This window comes from Eurypyga helias, unplaced genomic scaffold (assembly GCF_000690775.1).
Source record: "Eurypyga helias isolate BGI_N326 unplaced genomic scaffold, ASM69077v1 scaffold3317, whole genome shotgun sequence".
Taxonomy (NCBI): domain Eukaryota; kingdom Metazoa; phylum Chordata; class Aves; order Eurypygiformes; family Eurypygidae; genus Eurypyga; species Eurypyga helias.
The window spans coordinates 2426-23467 of record NW_010263494.1 but is presented as its reverse complement, the minus strand read 5'-3'; the positions used below and the strand labels follow the sequence as shown (position 1 = coordinate 23467).

Here is a 21042-nt window from a genome sequence, read left to right as displayed (position 1 = left end):
GTTTAGGTTATTCACTCCTAAGATAACAAGAAGATAAGAATATTTAGTCATAGGTTGGAAAACAGGAAATTGCGAAGGACATCCCAACTGTCACCAGCGGTGCTCAGCCTACGTTGGCATGTCTTCCTATCTGCAAGCTCGGGGCTGGCTAACGTAATCCCTGCTAAGGGCTGCTGCACACGTGCCCAAATGCACGAGATCTCTGTAATATGTGAACATACGGAACCTGTTGTGTGACATAGAAGATCTGTTTTGTTCAGCTTGGTGTCAAATGGGAGGGTCGAAGCACACAATTATAAAATAAATTCCCATCACTCACCTCAGTGGCTTCACAGGACAGCACAGCTGGGATGGTGGGATTTTCTGACTTTCTCGGCACCACTGTTCACTCTCACCCAAGTTGCTGCAGTTCTCTCTGTGAATCTGTAGAGAGTCAAGAAAATCTCCACTGAGGATACTGGGCAGGCATGCTTATATTTTGCATTGCAGGATATAATTCCCACTGTAATGTGTTGTGGTGCCAGGTTGGTGTTAGCATCTGCACCATCTACACTTAGTGCTGGAGTGCGGTAAGTCCAAACTGGCTGTAAAGGGGTGCTGGGGATGGACACAAGTGTCCCCAAGGTAAGAGCTGCCTTGGAAGTAAATTTTTAGTCAAAAAAAATTGGTTTGGAACTATGCGTTCATTTCAGAAACAGTGACATCTGCCTATACAAGCACTGTAAAACTTGTAGACGGTTGGTATGAGGGCTGAAAACTTGATGAAGTCACAAATGAGTTGCTTTTATTGTACTTAGGAGATTATGCATACCTTATACATAGTCTATACTTATTTGGTTTTTTTCAATTTTTCAATCTTTAAGTAGTATCAAACCTTGAAAGGAGTGTTCTGGGCCTGGGTTTAAGTTGATTGTGGTGATAAGGATTTGCACAGATCCTTTATTTCCATCTTTCAAACAAACCAACAGAAGTTCTTTTTCCATTCTGTCCACTTGCTCTCAGTAGATGTAATTAGCTGTGTAACATCTCTGAAGTTAATACTGTGGTGTTTCCCAGAGCTTTTTGCAATTTGCTATTTAAATTTGCATAAATTTACTATTTATGCAAGCTTACTTTGGTCAGTACTTACTTTTGTTTTTGTTTTGTCAGCAGCCATGCAGCAGGTCCTGGATAACCTTACTGATCTACCGACATCGACAGGCGCTGAAGAAATAGACCTGATTTTTCTTAAAGGAATTATGGAAAACCCTATTGTAAGATCACTTGCAAAGGTATTTCGACTTGCTGCTCTGGGTAGAATCCAGAAATATTTTAACTCTTAAGTTATTGTGTCAACACTGAGTACGGGTGAAGGGATTAACAATGGCTTTTGTGTATGGTATGTCTTATTAAAAGACCTGAAGGAGTTCTTGAAGGTGAAGATTTAGTATAATGTGATTTCTCTCCGTGCTGATTTATTGTTACATGGAGGATTCTAGAGGAAGAAAAATAATTCAGAGATCCCAGAAATAATGTGGTAACATTATTTATGAAGAAAATGTCAAAAAACTTGAAATTTGAAGCAGTTGGTTTTAATATAGTATCATGACCACTGTTGTGTGCAAAACCCATATGCCTTCTCACTTTTAGCATTTTTGCCAAAGATGAAAAGTGAGAGCAATAACCTTCCTTCCCTCATGGCATAAACAAGCTTTCTTTTTGTCTTTGGCTCAAAACGACTTTCTGATCCAGCCCAGTGAAATATTCTCTCCATGCCCTTTCCTGGATCTCAGAGTGATGCTGGGATGTTGTCAGCTCTCTGAGACATGGGCTGTCCTTAGTTTTGGTCTTGCATTATGAAAATGTTTTCTTTATAGATGGTGGCAATCAATTGTAAATATGTAAGGTGATATTTAAAAAAAGTCCAAAAAAGCTTTGGACTCTGTAGTTAAAATATATCTGATCTTACCAGTAGGAGATGCAGTCAATATTACACGGCACTTTCTCTTCATAAAAATAAGCCCCTTTCATGAGGAAAAACCAGTTAAATGTACCTGTCTCTTTAACATGAATAGACATCTGAAAGCAATGCCCTCTGGGCAGGCATGAAATACTTTGTAAAGCTAAAGGATTGTTGTTCAGGGATTTTACTCAGTATAAAAATCTGTAAAGGAAAACTTCTCATAAGAAGCCATAGAAGAATTTACTTCTGTTTAGCTGTTCAAAAGAATCTGTTGTAATTGGAAGACATTGCACAGTCATAAACTTAGAATTAATGGAAATGTCACATCTGCTAGTGAGATGACTGCAGAGGGAAAGATTTGTGTACTAAATTTACCAGAGTAAGTAAAAGCATTTTCTGACTTTAAGTTCTTTCGTCTTCAGTATCTGCTGCATACGTCATCTTTAATATTTATCATGAAGAAAATGTTCCTTGCAAAGCATTTCTTTTCTTATCAAGAATTTGTGCTTTAACGGCCAATTACAATTATGTGCAATTTAATGACTAGCAGATGTAAAAAAGTGCTTGTAATGGAAACAAATTCTTAACTATAAACTTGCTTTATATATAATGCTGAAAGGTTTTAATTGTGTTCATATGGCATGACCACACTCATATTTTCTTTTGTAATTATTTCAGAATTAAACCCAAAAATTCAGTCCTAACTAGCAGGACTAAATAAGGACAAGATCAAAATGATAACACATTTCATGGAGTATATGTAGTTCACATATATCCAGTTGTATCTAAAAATACGTAACATTTGTTTTTCTATTAGAAGAACTAGTTTTAACAGAATAGGCAATTTTCAGGACCCTGAGATGCTCAGATTATTTAAGCAGATTCATTTCAGACCAGGCCAGAAACATAGAAGCTTTTTAATTTTCCTTCATTAGTCAGATATTAAGACTAATCATGATGTAAAGTATCCCAAAAGGACAAAAAGAAACATAGAGAAATGTGCCATGAGCCATACAAGCTTATTTTTAAATTTTCAATCCTTAAAAAATGAAGGCAAGCAAAAAGCATAGCAGTTTGTTTATAATATTTTGCAATGCAAAGTTAATCTTTTACAATTGCGTTTCACGCTTTTTCTGAGTAGAATAAAGGCATCAAGGTAGGATTTACACATTTTTTTTGGGACAGGGCTCTTTTACTCTACCTTTCCGTTCTTCAGCAGGTGGAGGGGAAAGGGGAAGTAACTGTAATCACTGTTAAATGTATTCTCATGTCATTTACTGACGTGTATAGAAACATAGAATAGTTAGGGTTGGAAGGGACTTCCGAAGGTTCCTGCAGTGACAGCTAGATCAGCTTGCTCAGAGCCCTGTCCAACTTGACCTTGAATGTTTCCAGGGATGGGGCTTCTATCACTTCTCTGGGCAACCTGTTCCCATGTTTCACCACCCTCATTGTAAAAAATATCTTCATTATACCTTGTCTATATCTATCCTCTTTTAGCGTTAAAGCATTACCCTTGTCCTATTACAGCAGGCCCTGGTAAAATGTTTCTCACCAGCTTCCCTGTAGGCCCCTTCGGGTACTGGAAGGTCTCCCCGGAGCCTTCTCTTCTCCAGGCTGAACAAGCCCAACTCTCTCAGCCTGTCCCCATAGCAGAGGTGCTCCAGCCCTCTGAGCATCTGCGTGGCCTCCTATGGACTTGCTCCAACCGGTTCATGTCTTTCCATTGCTGAGGTGTATGTTCTGGCCTTTGGAATTGTTATGCTTTTTTGAAAACAGTTGTTGAATTTGGAACATGCATGAATTTTACTCAGTTTTGCTACTGATCTGTCTTCCAAAATTCTGTTCTCCTGGATTGTTAACTAATCTTTTGAACCTCAAAACTTTTATCTTCTTTTCTGCAGTCACACTGTTGCTTTTACTATTGTAGCATAGCCTACAGCTTATCAGGAGAATGCCTAACCCAAGCCAAGGAAACATCTTAGGAATTATCTATAAACATGGAGTCCAGTTTTTAGAATGTCAGATTGTTGGAGGCAAAAGCCTTACTATTTGAACATTTGTCAGGTATAATGAATATTAAATGAATCAAAAGACCCAATTCAGTATCACTGCTTCTGAAATGATGAACTGAACTGAAAAAAATAAAAGCAATGTCTTGGTTAGTTTATTCCTTCTTAGCTTATTCTTTAAAAAAAAAAAAAAAAATTTATTTATACCACTGCATATCCTGCAACCCCTCAGTAAATTACAGAATCAGAGGTTGTTGACTTACACACTTTATGATTCCCAGTATATACGTGGCCTTGATTTTGGGGTGAAGAGTGAGGATATTTGTATTTAAATTATACTCTCTGTTAGTTGTAGTATTTTAAAGAAAACGAGTGTGAAAGAAGGTAATCCTTATTCTCTAATCTTATAAAGGGTTTGCCGTTGGAGAATGTTTAAAAGTGAATAGATTTGTGGTTTTACTTGCTGTAAAAGGAGTAAACTTTAATTTTTATGTACAAAATGGCATTTCCTTGTTAAGGAGAATGTGTGTAGGTGCCAAGTTTCCTATGACTTTGTAATCATGGTCATTTGGTTTGTGTGTGTTGGTGTTGGGGAATGTTTGAAATGTCTTTATTTTAAGTTAGCCTTTCCAGTGTTTGATCATCACTCCTGCAGAAATACCATTTTATAGACATGAAGTAGAATTTAATAGTCAGATGATTTCAGGAAACGAAAGTTTTCTGGTTTTAGCAAAATTGTATTTAACATCTGTTTTAAAGCGCTAATAAGAAAGCAGATGTGTGCACATACCTTCAAATTAAATATGTGGGAAGTATATGTAGATGACTCCCAAATATATCTCTTATTTGTTGTGTTTTTACATGCCAAAGCAATCATTCTTTTTTGAACTTCTTGTTGCTATGGTGTTGTAAATAACTCTTAATTGAATGCATTGAGAATCTTAGTTATTTTTGGCCTCCTCTTACCCCTAAATTTGTGATACAGCACTACCTGTAATAAATAAGTGAAGCCTTTGGATTTGAGAGATGTTTCTCTTGCAGCTGAAAGCTCCTACCTTCCAATGAATTTAAGTATCTGCAGTGTTTAGGAAAGGATTATGTCTACGGCAATAGCTCTGAAAGGGATGAAAAGTTATCACACAATCAGCGAATGGTTGAGGTTGGAAGGTGCCTCTGGAGGGCATCTGGTCCAACTCCTGCTCAGCCACGGTCACCTGGAGATGGCTGCGCAGGACCACATCCAGATGGCTGTTGAAGAGGTTGAGACTCCAACCTCTCTGGGCAAACTGTGCCAGTGCTCAGTCACCCTCACAGTGGAAAAACTGTTTCCACAGAGCTTCCTGTGTTTCACTTTGTGCCCATTGCCTCCTGTGCTGTCACTGGGCATCACTGGAAAGAGCCTGGTTCTGTCCTCTGTCCTCCTTCCTCTCCTCCCTTCAGGTATTTACACCGACTGATACCTCCCCTAAGCCTCTTCTCCAGGCTCAGTAGTCCCATCTCTCAGTGCTCCAGTCCCTTCATCATCTTTGTGGCCCTTCACTGGAGTCTCTCCAGTATGTCCAGGACTGTACGCAGTACTCCAGGTGTGGCCTCATCAGTGCTGAGTAGAGCTCAACGTTGTGGCAACACTCTTCGTAATGCAGCCCCTGCTACTGTTAGCCAGCTTTGCACAGACTTTTCTTTAGCATTTCCTTTAGTTGTGCAGACTTTCTGTGAGAATTTTGAGGGTGTTTGAATGGGAGGGGCCTGGGTTCAGAGACAACTGTTGGGTGTATATAGCTTAGAGGTTACAGGAAACAGGGACACACAAGCATTTGACAGGTGCTGCTTATAAACCTGGTTGGGTCACGCAGTTAAGCATGCAAAATCCTTCGGCAGCTATAAAGATAAAATATACAGATTATACTATATGTGACTTTTATTTTTTCCCGGCTTTCCTGCTAAAGGTTGCACCAAGAAATTATTTGAGAGGTCTATAAATTGAAACTACTTCAGACTTATTAACAGTATAATCTCATATATTTAATCTTACAGGCTCATGAGCGACTGGAAGATTCTAAACTTGAGGCTGTCAGTGACAACAACCTGGAGTTGGTGAATGAAATTCTTGAAGACATCAGTCCCTTAGTAAACAAAGATGAAAATATTGCAGAGTTGGTTGGAATACTCAAGGAGCCTCATTTTCAGGTGCCATCTTTTTACTGTACATTACTAACTTACCTTATCAGTGTCCACATACGGATCTAGGAATAAGAATGAAGGAATAAGAATGAAACAAAACCTGAACTGTATCAAATTTTAATATATAGGATTTTACTCTGAATGAAAGGTAAAGCAGAAGCCATGTTGGGTTAAGAATGAGCACAATTTTCTTTGATATCACCTCAAGAATATCTTCATTCATTGTAGTGAAATCCACTGGAATTTCTGTTATAATTCTTGGATAAATTTTACTTCCTGTATGACTGGAGTTTCCATAGCACTTCCCTGAAGGCTTCATCCTTAGCATTTCCAGTTGGTCTCAGTTCTTGATACTGACCATTCTGCATTTTGCTTCAGCTGTTGGCATTCATACTTATGTGTAAGAGGTACAGTTTGCCAAGGGAATGAATGTGATTCTTCTGTGATGCGATCTGCACTGCAGCCCAAGTTGAGACTGCATCCCTCTCCCTCTTGATGCACGTCACATAAGTAAAGTTTTGAGATACGCTTGTCCAAAGCAGATGTTTTTCCATAGCTGCCATTCTATTACCAGCTTCCATACTGGCCCTTGGAGATTAGGGTTTGTAAAACCGTGGTAGATTCGGGACTTTCCAGGCAGGCATCAGCTGACTTTAGTACTTAGGTATAGGTATCCTGTGGAACACAAGCAAACCTTTTGCCACACTATTGATGTGCTTCTTTTGGCAGACAGGTGTAGAGTCATATGCATTTTTTGGGTATATGAGTTTAAACGCACGTTTTGTTTTCTAAATTTTCAGCTACACATTATACAAACATAGCAGTGAGGTGCATTACCCTTTAACACAGATAAACACTGGAAATGCTGTCAAGCTGTGGTGTGGCCTGTTGGAAGAGGGATCGCTCTAAGAGCTCAGCTTTTGAGGGAGTTGCTATTCTGTGTGCTGACAGTGCCTCTGCCTCCCTTGTGCTCTTACTTGCCCAGAAGGGCATCATAGCTAAGGGATCAAAAACTGTTGTTTGGAGACTTACAGGTGAATAAACCTGCAGATCAGTCCTTGATCCCGTAGCAGAACTTGGTGCTGGAAGAGGAGAAAGTGAGTTTGGAGGAATTGGTAGTTACAGTGCAAAACGATTGGAACTGGGGGCCAAATGGTGGAGTGACAGACGTGACGAAGAACCATTGTGTTAGATAGAGAAACTAAAGCTGACAGACTGAAGGGGATGAATCGAAAGATGAAAAGTGAAGTGCTGTAGTAGACTGACCTTTGAAAGGCACTGCGGCAATGATCTCTGGATCTAGAATAGAATAGTTCAGTGGAAAGGGACCTACAACAATCATCTAGTCCCAGTTGCCTGACCATTTCAGGGCTGACCAAAAATTAAAGCGTATTATTAAGGGTGTTGTCCAAATGCCTGTTAAATGCTGATGGGCTTTGGGCATCAACCACCTCTCTAGGAAGCTTGTTCCAGTGTTTGATCGCCCTCTCAGTAAAGAACCGGTACTTCTAGGCTTAGTAAACAGAGGTGGATTGGTTGGTTGGTTTGGTTTTGTACTGTTTACACCTCTGAGATACCACTTCTGAGCCTGTCAGCTCCTGTTACATTAGGACTGTGCTTTCCCTTGCAGTCTGAGTTGAATGTCATTTGCCTTGTTCTCACTCTGTTGCTCATGAGGTGCTCCTGCAGGTTACAATCACTTGTTTTGCTCCTGGAATAGTTCAGCAGCATCAGCAAACCCCCATTTCCTAGATCGCTTACCTGATGTGCCAGTGTACTGGCAGGTGTAGGACTGAGCCCAGAGTCCTGTGGCAGCTGAATTGTGAAAACTAGTAATACTATACTCCTGGCCCAATATTTCTGTCTTTTAACCAGTATTTTCATCCACTTGGCTTACTGCTTATCCTATAGTAGCTTTGTTTCTTTAAAAGACTGATAAAAGGAATCTGTCTAAGGCATTTTGGAGATTGATCTGTGTTAGGAGCTGCAGCTGCCTCACTGCTGTGCTTGGTGAGTCTTTCGGGGAACTTCACTAGATTTGAGAAGCATGACTTCCCCTTATTAAAGCATGTTGATGCTTTCCCATAATCTATTTCGTCCGATCGTTCTGGTTTTTATGGAAACAACCTCTAATTTGTTTAGTGTCAACATCAGACTTCTGCTTCGCAGTTTGTTGATTCTTCCGTGCAACCCAGTTTAAAAATTCATGTCATGATTATTGCATGCAGTGAAGAAGATTGCATGCTGCTGCTTTCACTATACAGTTCAGTGAGTCATGGGTATGTAACAGAAATAAGCTATTTCTAGAGCTCCCTACTTCCTTTCCTGCAAAACCTGGATGGCGCAGGAAGAATTGGGTACAAAAGGAAGAGAAAAAAGCTATTTGATAGTTATGATAGTTAAATGCTGCCCTGGGAAACTACCTTATCCTTCGCTCTGTTACAACTAGAGTTCATTTAAAAGAACCAAAGTCTGAAGTAGCTTTAGCTTTTTTTTTCTCCTAAGTGCCTGTTGTGAGGCCTTCAGTCTCATTTGCAGAAACAGCAGTTTTGGCTGCTGCATACAGGCTAAAAGCAGCTAGTGACTTACTTTTTAAAAGTAGATCTGGTGTGATTCAGTTTGGAAGACTAAACTTAGGGTGTACTTTTCAGACCTTAATTTTGTGCTTCTGTTCCCCATCTGGAGGCAGGCAACAAAGACAACTGAGGCCAAATTCGTATTATTTTGATTAAGTGTTTTTATTTAACTGTTATTGGAGTTATGACCACCTGGGAAGAGCCTCTAGGAAAATTTGGAGACCAAACTGTGGATGCAATATTCTTTCTAAGGCTTGGGGAACATACTTGTTGCACTCTGAAAAGGACACAGAAAACTAACTAGATACTCAAGAAACAAGTGCTATCCTTTCTGCCTCATTTGGTGCAAGGAAGCATATTCCAAATTCTGCAAGAAGGGACCTGTAAAGAAGATAAGAAAAATGTGTCATTTGTAATTATAGAAAATGTAATTTGCATCCTTTCTCCAGTTCAGTACATGGGTAAACAAACCACCTTGACTTGACTCTTTTAAAGTTTCATGGCATGATTGTGTAACTGTTTTAGAGGCTGATTCTGTATTTTACAACTGAATGGTGCCACTTTATCCATGTCATCTTACAGTTGTCACCTACCTCACGTGCGGTATACAAGTCATCAGTGCAATAGCTTATTTGAATGTGTCATTTAGTGCTGCAAATGTCGAATTACAGACCTTCATTACTTTTACACACTTTAGAGAAGACACATGGGGGAGGGACTGGCTTACAGAGTACGGGTGCGTGTAGGGTTATATTGTTATGTTTGACTGTCTGTTCCCACCCTTTTCTCTCTTCTCCTTTCATTCCTTTCTTTTTCTTCCCTTCCATTTTTTACCCCTTTTACTTTTAACTAAACTTTTCAAGGTTCAAAGTGTGGAAGATAGGAAGTTCTTAGGAGTTTCACAGTATTGATGGCTGGCCATCAGGGCAGTGTGTGCTGAAGAGCCAGCTGGCACGTGCAGTGCATAGAAATGCCTATAGCAAGTCTTGCCAGGCAGTAGCTGGAGAGCAGGAGAGGAGTGGTTAAGAGAGGTTGCCTTGAGAGGAGAGAGAGGAGTTGAAAGTATTGCACCGCTGGAGTGGTTAAACATGCAGAAGAATCACTCCTGCTGCTTATGGAAGGAGTTGTTCAGTTATTTCCACCTTTCCAAGAAATTGTGCAAGCTGTTCATCCAAAATAGTAGATTCTGCTGGCAATAAAATCTGAAAAGCAGCCAATATTTTTCTTCTAATAGTTAGCTTTAATGGCTAATCATACTTTTGAAATGTTTAATTTAGGAAAGTGATCTTAAGTTGCCTCCTAGCCAGAACTACTGTGTAGGGTTATTTTTCCCACATATTCATGCCTCCTTACCAGCCTGCCCTGATTTCTCCAAGTTCTTAAATGATTTCCTCACTTTTCCAGAACAGCTTTTAAAAATGTCGTCTTTCCACATGTGAACTAGGGGCCTGTAGCCCATGTCTTAAGTTCTAATTTTCAAACAGTGTTATCAGAGAGGTCTAGCACATACTTAGTGTATAGAAGAGGAATGGCAATGTTTTAAGGACTTCTGAGGCTTGAAGTTTTAGGAAAGGAGTCCTGAATTCAAGTCCGTAGAGTTGTTCTATTCTTGTGTATACCCCCAGCCCACAGTTTGTAATTTAATTGTTCTCTTGGGTTACAGTTGGGCACTAGTTACCATGCAGGGCAGGCAATACTTCAGAACTTGCATAGGTTCTGCTGAGAACTTCTGTAGGAAAACCACATTTTGAATGTGAACTTGGCGTCAGCACTGCAGAGAGCCTTGGATGTGTAATGTTTCTTTGTCTACTGCATTCTGAATTGCTTTTTATTTATCTATTTAACCAGTCAACTAAGCACAGCCACAGAAAACTACGGTAAAGAAGTCAGTATGTTCTCAGGTTATGGATTCCTTCGTGACAGTCTCTTGCCCAGAGGGGCCATGCTGTCTGCCACAGGACTGTACGTCTGTTGTGCGAGATCTCTTGTGATACGCAGAGTTCTTCTAAATGCCTTATTCCAGCAACATTGCCATTGTTTCCATGAGAACCTTCCTACAGTTATCCAGTCTTGGATAGTCAGCTGATCCTGTTTACATACATCGTATGGAGAAAAATGTGCACTGTTTTATGGTTGTTAATTATTGTTTTGTGGACTTTGGAAGTGGTTTTTTAAGTGTTCTAGTACCAGTACGGGAAAGGTCAGATTCCAGGGGAGCTCTGGAGTTGCAGGAGCACAGGATATCACTTTTTCCAATAAAATATTGGAGAGTAGCCCAACAGTGGAAACAGACACACAGCCCCTGTTGCCAGGTGGCTTCGTTTGAGTGCTCTTCAGGACGGTATGCCGTCACCTGGCTGGCTGGCTGGAAGCAGTCTCATAAATTGGTGCATATTCCTGAGTTTCAGAACAGAGTTAGGTATGGGAAGGTAATAAGTTAACTATGGGTTAGTTTAAGGAAACCAGTAAACTTAGAGAAACTAATTTTTTAACTGTGGGCAGCAATGTACTGTCCTTGATGGCCCTTCTGTGACAGCCATCATGTAAATAGCAGGAAAAAGATACTGTGATTGAAAGATGGTTAAGCGGTAGTTGAAAGATTTAATGCTTATCCATAAAACTGAGTGAATAAATAGGATAAGAATGTGGAGTGGGGTCAGATTTAAGAAATTAAGAATATTAGAGCCATGTTATTTTGAAAAGGGTGACACAGACTGTTAGCTTAGTAGTCTTTTTTGACTGTGGATTCATAAATTATATGACCGTTCAGGGCAGGGAGCTGTACAAGCATGTTTATGCATAAGAATCCATGAGGAATCTAGTGGTTTGTGGCCAGAAAGTTTGAGAACACTTTGTTGTAGCATGTGAATGTAAGAGAAAATTGAAAGTATCATACTGACATATCTACCTAGTTTTGTTAGCCGTAATGTCTAAAACATGTAGTTGATGCTAGTTGGTTTCATTTTGGAAATGTAGAGAGATCCGGAAATGTTGCTTGCAAACATTGGCAAACAGAGATCTGTTCTCCTGGCTTCTGGATTGGATGTGTCTCGGGTAATGAAGAATTAGAAATTGCTACCATCTGACAGCTGTTTGGTTTCAATAAATGATTGTTTTTCCTATTTAATTTGATTTGGTTTCTGTCCACCGTATCAGAGCAGCCGCAATACGCAGCTGTCTTTGCAGTCTTAATGGCAGGGGCAGACCAGTGATTAGTACCTCCTTCTAACATCAAGGTGAAGTGTCAGCAGGGTCACAGTCTAGTGAGCAGATTAAAATGACTGTTCAGCCTTGTGACACTTTGGTGCCTTGCACGTTGAGTTTAGCACTAAACTCGTATGGCTGCACAACCGTTAGCTTAGAGCTGGCTTACAGAACTACCACATGTGGTGGCTAGAGGGTGACCCTTTTCCTCTTCGAGACAGAAAGTCTCCACTGTCTAATTCCACAAGTTTGATCTTGTTTTAACAGTATGTATTGTCTTATAAATCTTTTCCTTAAATCTTAAAGTATCTTTTACAAGAAAATCAAGTCTAAATTGCCATGTCTTCCAAATATGATTATATTTATTTGGATCTCCACCTTTTGCTCTCTATTTAGGTATGTGGACTGGTGAAAACACCATTAATTATAAGGTCTGAGCTCTCGTCTTCCAGAAGTGAATTCTGTCAACTTGGACTCATTTGGTGCTAGAATTCTGCCTTGGCTTTATGCAAGCAGAAGGCACTCATTCTGCAGATTGCTAGAAAACCTTGAATACTTGTAATTAACCAAATTACCATGGTGGAAATTTTTATTACATTAAACACGTGTATCTAATGATGAGTTATCTTCATTTTTTGCAGTGGGTAGTTCATTTACATTAACCGTTTGCTCAGATACTGTCTCATTAGGTGAAAGACTATTTTAGGTACTCCATTTTCCATCTTCTTCAAGATCACACATCCCTCCCAAATCCATTAAATTTCTCCAACACTTCCTTAAGAAGCAGCTTTTGTATTTACAAAAGAGAGCCTATTTGCCACGACAGTAGGCTTCTCAGGCTTGTCAGTACTTGTATGTCAATTTTTGCTCCATTCCACATGAAGTAAGAGTTTTATGATCTGGTCCCGAAAGGGCAGGTTCAGTGGTCATTCAGCACTAAATCCTTTTGCAAATGGTTATTTCATGATTTTAAAAAAAGGCTTTTTCTGTTCCTTTGCAGTCACTCTTGGAAGCACATGATATTGTGGCTTCAAAATGTTATGATTCCCCTCCTTCTAGCCCAGAAGTCAATAATTCTTCAGTGAACAACCAGATTGTTCCAGTAGATGCTATTCGTATCCTTGGAATTCACAAAAGAGCAGGAGAGCCACTGGTAAGTAATTGCAGATGAGTGTTTCTTCAATTTAAAGTGCGAGTGAGAACGTTTGCCTGATTTCTGGCATTATGTTTTAATTAATTCCGTTATTATATTGTGTAATTTAATGGGTGATAGGATCAGCATTGAGAGGTTGAAATAAGAAGATATTTGTGTGTTCCCCATCCTGTTCTCTTTAGGAAATCATGGGGTAGTGAATAGGCAGTTGCTAAGCTGAATGACTTGCTGGCATAAGTGACTAACACAACGTCTGTTTGGTCCTGGTACAAGCTGACAGGATTGAATGCAGTCAAGTAACAATACAGTCATCATTCAGTCGTATGAAACCCTTGTCTGAAAAAATTCCGTGTCGCCTGACTCTTACCTGTGAAGTAGGAACTCTTACACTGTAGTAACTATTACTGTCTCTTTTCATTGGGGGAGATGGAATATCCCATAGCTGTATATTTTTGCTTGAGATAATGGTAAAACGAAATTGAAATTCCAGCAGTGGTAAACTAGGTGTGTCACATGCCTCTTTCAGGGTGTTACCTTTAGAGTTGAGAACAATGATCTGGTAATAGCACGAATTCTTCATGGCGGAATGATAGATCGACAAGGTCTTCTGCATGTAGGTGACATTATAAAAGAGGTGAATGGCCACGAGGTTGGAAACAATCCAAAAGAATTGCAGGAACTGCTGAAAAATATCAGTGGCAGTGTCACTCTGAAGATTCTCCCCAGCTACAGAGACACTGTTATTCCTCAACAGGTCAGTAGCAGATTTCTAACAATTCTGTCCAATGAACTTCTGCCTGGTAATTTAACATAATGCGTTATTTTAAGCTTTTGGATTAGACAGATGTTGATTATTTTGTGTGTTTAATGCTAGCAGCAAGGCTGAAATAGATACCTGTATTCACCTTTTAAGTACATTCTGGAAATGGGTTTATTTAGTAGATTAACACCACGCCTAATATGCCTGCTTAAAAAACTGTAACTAGTATCTAAGATTGGTAAGTGTTTGTATACTTCCGAGCATGATTCTTTGACATCCGGTGACCTCTGATGACCTAGAGATGATCACGCTGAGCTGCAGTGAGCTGCGTGTGGTTGTAACACACTCAGTGCCCGTGTGGAATTCAGCAGAGGAGTTTGGACTCGCTGACTTAAGTAGGAACATGGATGGGTGGTGGCTATCCCTTATCCATTTGTTGTTGCTGTGGGCAGTCGATTTCTCCGCTGCAGAGGTAACGTGTTGCGCGAAATCAGTGCATTTGAAACGTCTCCTAAGACACTCCTTCAGGTAGTGGGTCTTAGTGCTCGTGACTGTCATGGACTGTGCTTACACTGAGTAGATGCTGAGGGAACGTGCTGTGTTTGAGGCAGGTGCACTGACTGCTTCCTTTGCTCCCCAGCCTGGTAGGAAAACTTTAAAGATGTTTCCAGACTACTCATGCAACTTACTGGTTCATTTCCTGCATCAAATTTGAGTTTTAAGCAGTCTGGTTTGTCTTAAAACACTGAGTTCATGGCAAAATTAGTTCTTAAGGTTCCACAAGCCTTGAATTCAGTGCTCACAGTCTGAGAATGTTCAGATTTTTAAGTCATTTGAAGTCAGACTGCTAATTGAGTGGTCTGTACTGAAATACAAAAATGGGTGTTTTGTAGGACAGTTGGCTTTTTATGGTGAAGGTCCTTCAGCCAAGGTTTACACTGCTGAGTATTTCCACTCTCTCAGCTGGTGTATGGCAGTTTTTCCATGGATTGTATTTTACTCGCCAAATGCAACTTGTCAGATGTTTTATGCTGTAGGTAGAGACATTCAGTTTGACAGATAAATTAGTACCAATGCATTTTATAATGTTTAAACTTTGTAAATCTTTACACGTTTCAGGTTTTTGTGAAGTGTCATTTTGATTATAATCCATATAACGACAACCTCATCCCGTGCAAAGAAGCAGGTTTGAAATTTTCTAAAGGAGAAATTCTTCAGATTGTAAACCGAGAGGATCCAAATTGGTGGCAGGTTGGTAAAAAGGTTAAAAAAAAAAATCAAAATGCAAAAAGCTTCACCAGTTGCCTTAATAATAAACTCTGTAAATTATGGTCTGCTTCCATTTAACAGTAGATATAAGAACAAGTATTTCTGCTGCAATCCAATTTCAAGCTAATACCAAGATATTAACCATATTAATAAATACTAGAGAAAATAGAATGAATGTTCATAAGGCGTTTGGCACTATCTCAATTCATCCTGCTTTAAGGTTGTATTTCTACATTCAGTCCTTCAGTAGAGATGTAATCCAGCGCTTGCGCTGCTTTTATTTTTTTAAGACAGTTAATCATCCTCAGTGCCTTTGAAAGTGGGATGAGTGAACCCTTAAGACACTTTTCTCAGCCGAGATACTCAAAATTGCAAGTGGCAGTAGCAATCTAGGCAAAGTGTTGAGCATTATTAATTTCCCTTTCCACTCCTAAATTGCTCACCCTTTGCTGATAACAAGCAGTAGTGCGCCAAACGTTACTTGAGAGCAGTGTATATATATATGACTGACTTAAAAGCAACAAAAGTATTTGAATATACATCAACAACTGTTGCTGAATTCTGTTGTTTGTCAGTGACAGTACTAACAGCAAGAAAGAGAATAAAAAGTGTGAGCGAAGGCAGAAAATTTATTACTGCCAAGTTAATTAGTTTCAGAAGTTAGGCACTCCAAAACTCCCGAGTAGCTTGACATTTAGGTTACATGCTGCTTTCTGTATTGCTCTTCCAATTCTTCAGCTTGTAACTTGGGGAGTCCAAGAGAAATAAATCTTAAATGCTCCGTCAGTGGCAAAAATGAAATGCGTTAAACCAGCAGACTGTGTTGCACGTTTTGCTCTGCAGATCATGCCACTGGGAAAAAAGGGGGTTTTCCTTGTGCTTTCTAGAAAGGCTGAACTGTTACTGAAGACTGACTAACTGTAAAAAAAAATCAGTTAGTCACAGGTAAAAGCATACCAGTTGGAGAGCTGAGACAGGCCAAGCAGTTATGGAGAAGAAAAGTGTAACATTTCGTAACTGTGTGTTTGTGTGTGTTAAGCTTGCTGAGAATTCAGCCTGCTATGAAGTTATTTTATAGGCGGTCTTAGCCAAACTTGTATGAGCGGGAATACTTCAGCTACTAAGATTTTCAGTCTGTAGTTACTTAACGTGAAAAGCTGGAAGCTATGATGAGGCGTGTGTTAATGGTGTGTGCTGTGAAATGACGGTTCAGAAGCTGCACTGGAACCTGTTTGGAGCAGCTCAAGAATACTACACTTAAAGTCTTGAGTTTTGTCACTTCAGAGTTCAGTGTCTGGAGCCATAGAATTCCATTTAGGATTTTGATGCCAAAAGCCTATGGCTATAGGAACTTACTAACTTAATAGGAACCAGTAATGACACTCCCATCGGTTCTATTTAAGTTTCCTGAGTTTTGATACTCGATGGCAAGACACTGTTTCTGTAAGACACCATGTTAGTATCCACGTTTGAGTTTGAATTACCAGGTCTCGGTAGTAAATGTAGCAGTGCTCACCACTGAGCAACTCCGGCAGTGTGGAAGTCAGCCGACACGGTGTCAGTGAGGAAAATGCTTCCCACAAGTTACCGATGGTTTTGTTTGTCACTTTCCCAGGCAAGTCATGTCAAAGAAGGAGGAAGTGCAGGGCTTATTCCTAGCCAGTTCCTGGAAGAGAAGAGAAAGGCTTTTGTTAGGAGGGACTGGGACAACTCAGGTGAGTTTTAATGAATTTCAGGAATAGAAGTTGCTGTGACTCCATTTGTTTTGCTTTTCCTGCCTTCATAGATCCTAGAAAACTGCCGTGTGAGAATAGAGAATATTGCAAAATGCTGATTATTCTATTTTGGCTTTGACTGAAGGACAAAAGCTGAATTCTGTGCTTAGCCTTCATAGGCACCTGCATCGCTTTTGTCACCTGCTGATGAATAGCTTAATGGGGTGGGAAAGGCCTAAGAATTACCGCTTTTTTAATTATGTTTTTATAGTATACACCGAAAGTTAATACATGTTTGATGGATTTTTCTGCTGCTTTATACGAAGCTTTCTAGGAAAATTAATTTTTTCTCTGTGTTCTGTTCTTACTGCACTGTTTGATGTGATGAAAATAGATGTGATCTCCTGTCGTAGTATATAAAAAATTCTAAAATAGTCCTTGTAAATGTAATTAATCTAAACTTGCATGTGTTCATGCAAAAAGCTTTCTAAGAACATATTTAACAAAAGTGATGAGTTTGTCTCAATTTTTATTTCTAGGGCCTTTCTGTGGAACAATAAGCAGCAAAAAAAAGAAAAAGATGATGTATCTCACTACAAGAAATGCAGGTACCTCTTGGTATTGCATATGAGTCCAGGTTCTTCTAAACTTGCAGAGCCTAGTGTATCCAAAGCTGAAAGATCTGCAGTAACAGATTTGATTATAAATTTGATGGGTGAGATAGTTTTTGTGGTTTAAAAGTGATAGCGACCGGTGAAGATACGGTGGTGATGCGCACCTACGTCGGTAGGTGGAAGTCGGAGAAGAGCCTTGCGTTAAAAGAGAGGAAAGCGGAAGCTTTGTTGCCAGCAGGTTGAGGGGTGTGATCCTTCCCCTCTGCTCAACGCTGGTGATGCCATGCCTGGAGTGTGCTGGGCTCCTCTCCCTATAAGGGTTACGGAGGTGTGAGGGTGATGCAGGGACTGGAACATCTCTCCTGTGAGGGGAGGCTGAGGGAGCTGGGACTGTCGAGCCTGGAGAAGAGAAGGCTTGAGGGGAATCTCATCAACCTGTATAAATACCCGAAGGGAGGGTGCAAAGAGGACAGAGCCAGGCTCTTTCCGGAGGAGTCCAGTGACAGGCCACAAGCAACAACACAGGAGGTTCCTTCTGAATATGAGGAAACGCTTTTTTTCACTGTGAGGGTGGCTGAGCACCGGCTCAGTTTGCCCAGAGAGGTTGGAGTCTCCCTCCTTGGACATAGTCAACAGCCATCTGGTTCTGGGCAGCCATCTCCAGGTGACCGTGGCTGAGCAGGAGTTGGACCAGATGCCCTCCAGAGGCACCTTCCAACCTCAACCATTCTGGGATTCTGTGAAAACTCACAGATTGTTGATCACAGTTTTCCCATCCTGATCTATCTCAAATTTCCTCATTGGAAGTAAAGGTAGTATCTGTCCTGATGCTGTCCATGAAGGGGTAACTATTTTTCTCCCACACCTGTTTAAAACCAGAAGGCTTGTATCCGGCTGAATGCCCTTTGAGTGCTATTTATCTTCACCTGTGGTGTGTTGATATAGAGCAGGACTGCTTAGGTTGTTTTTCTTGCAGTACTGACAGTGTATTAACTGCTTTTTGTGCACTTCTCACTGTAGAATTCGATCGTCATGAAATCCAGATCTATGAGGAAGTAGCCAAAATGCCTCCCTTTCAGAGGAAAACACTGGTCTTAATTGGGGCCCAAGGAGTGGGGCGAAGAAGTTTGAAGAACAGGTTTATAGTACTGAATCCTACTAGGTTTGGAACTACAGTGCCATGTGAGTTGTCAGCATTCCTATTGTAATATCATACTTTGAGTCTCTGCTTACCTGGAAAATACCTGGTGTTTATCCCAGTGATTCAGGGTGGGAGTTATTCTGTCAGAGCAGAGAAATCGTGTAGAACGGGAACACAAAAGGCTCATCTCCTCAGACAACTGGACTAACATGTGGTGGCAGTGAAGATGCTCCTAAGTAGCGGTTAAATGTTACTGCTGCTGCAGAAAAGCAATTTTTGGCTGTGCAGTGTTTCAGTCCGCTGGCGTCCTTCGGTGTCAGTCACCATCAGTTGCTGAGGGGGCTCTGGAAGTTTCTTGTAGCCTTTTGAATGAACAGCCAGCAGAGTTTCTTAGGTCTGCTGTTTATTTTTCTGTTTGTAGAAGCACCGTAGGCATTATAAATTGTTACTGTAGTATTAGAAACGTAGGGAAAAGCAACAAGCTTTCAATAAAACTAGTGTTCGTGATCACCAAGACACATATGATGACTGATGGGGCATTATAAATTGTTACTGTAGTATTAGAAACGTAGGGAAAAGCAACAAGCTTTCAATAAAACAAGTGTTCGACTGATGGTTTAGTACATCTAGCCTCAAGCCCATGACCTTTCTTTGTTTCTCCCTACCAAATTCAGAAAAAACCCTCCTCCCTTACAGAAGAATTGTTTGCTTCCCATCCTTCCCGACTGTTCCTTTGCTCATTCACAAGACCTTTATGTTTTTTGAACTGCCCCCTCCTGTTTGCTGACCGGAGAAGTCCACCCCAGCTACATCATTATTCTCCTCCTGCCACCTCCTTGTCAGAACTTCAAAACCGGTCTGTTCCCTTCTCTTTTCAGTGGGCAAGAAGTAGGTCTGGTAACAGGGGAGGAGGGACAGGTAATAAAGATAAATTGTGCAACGTGAGAGAACCAGTCTCCCTCCTCACTCGCTGAATCTCTGACACCAGCACTGGCTGAGAATTGGTGCCTGTGGCTGATAGCAAGGTTGACTTCTCAGTGTTACTTCTTTAACGAGATTCCCAGGGGCAGGTTTCTTTATTTCATACTGGCAAAATAGTACAACACTTTGTATTGCTTCTGAAATTCTTTATTCCCCTTTAAAAAGCCCTCAAAATTACTGGTTTCTCTAAAACGCTGTATAGATGCTTAAATATAGCTAAGTCATGCAACACAGTTAAAATGGTTTTACCTAGAGCTTTTGAAAGCACGTGCCTTCAAAGGCATACTAATTAATTTTTCCGACCTAGCAATCCGCATGCCTACGCAGTGCACACGCAGTTCGTTACAGAACCTCCTCTCTGCTTCAGATTTTAAGTAAGGTAATTAGTAATCTCAGTTGGCCTCAGTGCCTTTGGTTGGAACAAGATTACCCAGGTTACTCACAGATGAGTATGTGGGGGGTTGGGTGTTTTTGGCTAGGGGTTTTCCGTGTGTGTGGTGGTTTGTTTGAGTTTTCAATGGCCAAACCAGATCCATTCTGCTGCGGGCAAAAGCGTGTCCTTGGTGCTGAGCAGGCAGTGCCGTGCTCGGCGCAGTGCGGATCGCTGGACCATTAAGTCATCTTCAGGCTGGGAACTGTTAAAGCTCCTTCTCCAAGATCTACTTCAAACTGATGGGGTTACATTTTGGGTATGGTATCAACCATTCTGGTTTTACTATTTCTGTAGGATCTTGGCTAAAACTAGTGGTATGTCTGTTGCTAACAGCTTCAGAAGAACATTTTTCCTGGGACTTGAGTTTTCTATAATAATGAAGCTGACAGGAATTACTGGAAGGGGGAGAATTTAACTCTCATATGCTGATGTCCTCCTGAGCAGCACCAAGGGGAGGTACAAGTGTTATCAGCGGGGAGTTGTGTTTGATATATTCTAGAGTTCAAAACTAATTACATGCCAGTGGTGGGCAGGTAATGCGGTGATAGGACAACAAGGTGGGCCACAACCTGCTGTTTTAGTTAAGTTTATTTTTCACCTCCACGCGTAACTGCTGTTTGTACTGCACAGTGTAGCCAACACCCCAGACAGCTGCTGCTGTTTCACTCGGTCGTTGGCTTTCCTCTCGGAGAGCTTGCCTTGCTTCGAAGGGTGAGTGAGTGGTCCTGGAAAGCAGCGTTAGCTGGCCTCCACTACGGTCCTGCTGTGGTGGCTGGGCTGCTGCTGCTATTTAAGCCACTTCCTTTATAGCCAGCCTGGGTAATTCTACCCCGAGTGCCAGGGCAGCTGCAGGGAGCAAAGTACGTGCTGAGGTTGGGGGGCGGGGCAGATTTTGATGTGTGCCCAGTTATTTTCGGGAGTGCATTTGGCATGTGAGAGTTAAATTTCCATTTGATTCCCAGGTCACTTAAATAATAATTGTATTAAGTGATTAATTAGAAAGGTGATGTGAATGAGTACTGCACGTGGTGCGACGGAGTACCACAAAGGAACTAAGCACA

At 40.7% G+C, this 21042-nt stretch overlaps 1 protein-coding gene across 1 annotated transcript in view; it reads left to right on the top strand.

Annotated features, from left to right (window-relative positions):
* Positions 1-1154: 1154 nt before the first annotated feature.
* Positions 1155-21042, top strand: part of MPP6 (membrane protein, palmitoylated 6 (MAGUK p55 subfamily member 6)) — a gene marked incomplete at its 3' end in the record, with an annotated part of 20820 nt that continues 932 nt past the window's right edge. The window contains exons 1-8 of the mRNA XM_010156043.1: positions 1155-1271; positions 5989-6141; positions 12916-13068; positions 13595-13822; positions 14948-15079; positions 16713-16812; positions 17352-17420; positions 18447-18608. Coding sequence (XP_010154345.1) covers positions 1155-1271; positions 5989-6141; positions 12916-13068; positions 13595-13822; positions 14948-15079; positions 16713-16812; positions 17352-17420; positions 18447-18608 — 1114 coding nt within the window. The remainder of the gene's footprint in view (positions 1272-5988; positions 6142-12915; positions 13069-13594; positions 13823-14947; positions 15080-16712; positions 16813-17351; positions 17421-18446; positions 18609-21042) is intronic.